General features: G+C 36.5%; 1 protein-coding gene across 1 annotated transcript; it reads left to right on the forward strand.

The window, feature by feature from the left end:
- The first annotated feature begins 3,134 nt into the window (after nt 1-3,134).
- On the forward strand, nt 3,135-4,043 carry LOC120993563 (gastrula zinc finger protein XlCGF8.2DB-like). Its single transcript, XM_040422040.1, has one exon. It carries the CDS (start codon nt 3,135-3,137, stop codon nt 4,041-4,043), a length of 909 nt encoding a protein of 302 aa, XP_040277974.1.
- Nucleotides 4,044-4,304: the final 261 nt, after the last annotated feature.

Here is a 4,304-nt window from a genome sequence, read left to right on the forward strand (position 1 = left end):
AGCGTCTGGTGATGTCTATACGTTCCAGACTTCAGGCTGTAATTGACTGCAAAGGATTTGCAACCAAGTATTAAAAAGTGAAAGTTTGATTTATGATTATTATTATGTCCCATTACTTTTGGCCCCTTAACAAGTGGGAGGCACATGTGCAAACTGTTGTAATTACTGCACCGTTCACCTGATTTGGATGTAAATGCCCTCAAATTAAAGCTGACAGTCTGCAGGTAAAGCACATCTTGTTCGTTTCATTTCATATCCATTGTGGTAGTATATAGAGCCAAAAATGTTAGAATTGTGTCGATATTCCAATATTTATGGACCTGACTGTATTCAATACAGGTCTGTACACATAACACATATTGTAGACAGTACATAGTGTAGAGGATGGTGGAGCACAAAACATTGCCTTTTCCTGTTATTTTGTGCCGTCATGACTTCCATAAATTATTTCTTAATGTCATGTCCTACTTGTGGGCAGTCTTCTAATGTGTACTTATATAATATGGAGGTAAAGAGTTTCCTCCTTGTAGGGATTATTCAAAACGTTAATGGGGTTTGGGGTCCATTTGCCAGTTTTTTTTAATGGATTTTTGAATTGTCCATAGGATGTAAATTCTACCATACCAATGCTATCCATGTATTACCGATATGCCAGTTAATATCAATAGATAAATCAAAAATACCGCAATTCAATCTCCATGCTTTCCTTAAATCCTACTTTCTGGGCAATCAGATGACATGAAAAAGTCTGGTGACTGAAAATGTTTGCTGTCTATGATCTGATTTGTCCCTTAAAACATGAGAAACCAATAAAAATGTATTGAACGTGAGTTTAGAGAGTGAAGAAGTTTCAATGATCAATAGTGTTGGCAGTTTATGAGCTACCAGCACCTCCCGGATAGACAGAGAGCAAGGGTTGTCCGGTTTTAGATTTATTAAATAAGTAATCTCATAAAAAATTAAAAAATAAACTCACAAGGGACCGATGAAATCTAATCAAGGTGTCATGTCTGTGTCATGGTACAAGCCCGGGATAACGCTACATAGCACATGGGCCAAAGTGTAAAGTTCATATAGAAATAATATTACAGTGCAAAACACCTTTATGTGAACACAATGTTATGGACTGGTCTGCAGGATTAATAATCAAAACTAATTCACACTATAAAGAGATAAGTGGGTAGACGTTCCTAAATACTAATAATATCACAGCCTGATGAACGTTAAAATTAAAAAACAAAACCTTTATTAAAAGTCTGTTTAAAAGGGGGCAAAAGGCCTATATGTCACAGTCTGTGACCATCAGGCAACCAGTCTCCAACCTATACAGAGAGGGGTAGCAAATAACTCCTCTGTACAGTTAAGGGACTGGGCTAGAAAACTCTACTTGCTAGCTAGTGATTGCTATGGATAAGCAAGTCAGAGTTGAGGGCACGGTAACCAGTGAGAATGGACACATGTAGAAAGTATTGGGATGGCTCACCCACCAAGTTGCAAGGAAATGGGTGCTCCCCCTAAAAAGGTTACCCCAAACCTTTAGGGAAAAATCAAGTATGCAAATATGTAAGATGGGCACACCTACATCTGATTCACACCAAACGCTAATCAATGTTTAGTATTAATATTTAAAAAATTATTAAATACAGTTTAATATAATATGCTGAATATGGTACCTTATCGCTCTAAAATCATAAAATACATGCTTAAAATATAGCCATGCCAAGGGTTAATGTGTACTTCAATCTGAGATTTCAGTAGTTAATATAATGTCTATTTCAATACTACCGAGTCTCAGTTTATAAAATGATAGTGAATGCAGTCTCTGTGTTAATCCGCAGTTTGTCAGCGATATTTTCAATATAGGAATTTGCTGAGATAGAAATATTGTCCTTTGCAATTCCTTGCATATGATCTTTCACAGTTATAGCTCAAAAAGGTGTTTGGCTAGTGCACTGTGGTAATATAATGATGAATTACTTACTGTTTGGAAGCAGTAAAGTGTTCGGATTTTTGCGCTTAACGTGGCGTCCCACGAATTATCAGCACAGGTAGTCGTACCACCTATTAATTTTAAATGTGAGCTATGAGCTTGCAAACAAAGAAATAGTCCGTTTGGGTGCCGGGGTAGGTGTGTGGTTACACCCGCTTGAAGTTTGTAGTGGCTTGATATCTTTTTTCCCAGGACAATACCGGACTTTTGTTTCTTTACAAAATATATTCGGATATTGTTGCAAGTTAAGTAAAGATGCGCAGATAGTGAGCTGCGGTTTTTCTTCCTTTTGTAGAGACTTGTGTACATTGGTGTACAAATAGACATTATATTCAGTACTGAAATCTCAGATTGAAGTACACATTAACCCTTGGCATGGCTATATTTTCAGCATGTATTTTATGATTTTAGAGCGATAAGGTACCATATTCAGCATATTATATTAAACTGTATTTAATAATTTTTTAAATATTAATACTAAACATTGATTAGCGTTTGGTGTGAATCAGATGTAGGTGTGCCCCTCTTACGTGAATGGACACATGTGTGTATATTACAAGTGATCCTGTGGGTGTATATGCAGATGTGGTTGTGCCACCTAGTTCATAGGTCGTATAATGCTAAATACAGTAGATCTCACTGCCTCTACCAGAGTGGAGTCTCTGTGGACTAGAATGTACCCTTGTATAGTACAGAGTTCAGACCAATCTATTTGTATAGCTTGCGGCCAGTATATAGGTCACAACCATGTATCCGCAGCCAGTATGTTTTGGCTATATACAGTCACTCATAGCCAGTATATTTTGGCTCCATCCACACACCTGTAGCCAGTATATTTTGGCTCCATCCATTCATCACATACACACTCCAAGGCTATTGGGTAGAATATTGCATCTAGTGCAGCCCTGCCTAAAGAGCCGTGTCCTAGTAATTAACAGCAGCTAATGAGCTATTTATATATTTGTAGTATTAATTAATTAGTAGCAAGGAAAATAAGGACCATTTAACTTATAAATATGTTCTTCTTTCTCCAGGTGATGACATGATAAGAAGCTACTAGAAATATCTTTTCTCTTCCTCTTATGACGTAAAAGATAATTAAGTACGACTTGTCAGTAATAGAACTGAACACAGACTGAGTGAAATGTCAACAAGAGCTGAATGTAGGAAACCTTTAGAAATGAAATTTAAGGAAACTCGACAAGGTGAAAGGTCATTTAAATGTCCAGAATGTGGGAAATCATTTATTACAAAAACAAATCTTGTTGAACATCAGAGAATTCACACAGGAGAGAAACCGTATTCATGTACAGAATGTGAGAAGTGTTTTCGTCAGAAGTCAATTCTTTTTCGACATCAGAGAATTCACACAGGAGAGAAGCCGTTTTCATGTACAGAATGTGAGAAGAGTTTTAGTCATAAAATAAATTTTGCAAGTCATGAGAAAATTCACACAGGAGAGAAGCCGTTTTCATGTACAGAATGTGAGAAGTGTTTTCGTCAGAAGTCAATTCTTTTTCGACATCAGAGAATTCACACAGAAGAGAAGCCGTTTTCATGTACAGAATGTGAGAAGTGTTTTAGTCAAAAGTCAGATCTTGTTCGACATCAGATTATTCATACAGGGATAAAGCCATTTAAATGTACAGAATGTGAGAAGAGTTTTAGTCATAAAATAAGTCTTGCACGTCATGAGAAAATTCACACAGGAGAGAAGCCGTTTTCATGTACAGAATGTGAGAAGTGTTTTAGTCGGAAGTCACATCTTGTTCAACATCAGAGAATTCACACAGGAGAGAAGCCGTTTTCATGTACAGAATGTGAGAAGTGTTTTAGTCATAAAATAAATCTTGTACATCATGAGAGAATTCACACAGGAGAGAAGCCGTTTTCATGTACAGAATGTGAGAAGTGTTTTAGTCAAAAGTCAGATCTTGTTCAACATCAGATTATTCATACAGGGATAAAGCCATTTAAATGTACAGAATGTGAGAAATGTTTTAATGATAAATCAACTCTTTTGAAACATTTAAAAATTCACACGAGGAAGTAGCCATGTGTATGTATAGTATGAGAAAACAGTAGAATAAAAATGGGTCTTGTGGCAAATCGAAGAGCGGAGAAGTCAGAAGCCTTTGTAATGTTCAGATTGTATGAAATGTGGCAGGTGTGGAGCTCTACTGTAGGACTTGGTACCTTATGATGATTCTTTATTTTTTTCTTTCAATCTTCTTTTATAATAAATTTTACATTGAGTGAATACTGAGTAACGTCTCTTTACACTCAGAGAGTCTCCCCTTGGCTGTGATGTTCA

The sequence above is a fragment of the Bufo bufo genome, chromosome 3, assembly GCF_905171765.1.
Source record: "Bufo bufo chromosome 3, aBufBuf1.1, whole genome shotgun sequence".
In the NCBI taxonomy this organism is placed as follows: domain Eukaryota; kingdom Metazoa; phylum Chordata; class Amphibia; order Anura; family Bufonidae; genus Bufo; species Bufo bufo.

Bases quoted from the DNA above. Each gene is read 5' to 3' on its own strand.
- LOC120993563 (XM_040422040.1), top strand. From the start codon at position 3,135: ATGTCAACAAGAGCTGAATGTAGGAAACCTTTAGAAATGAAATTTAAG.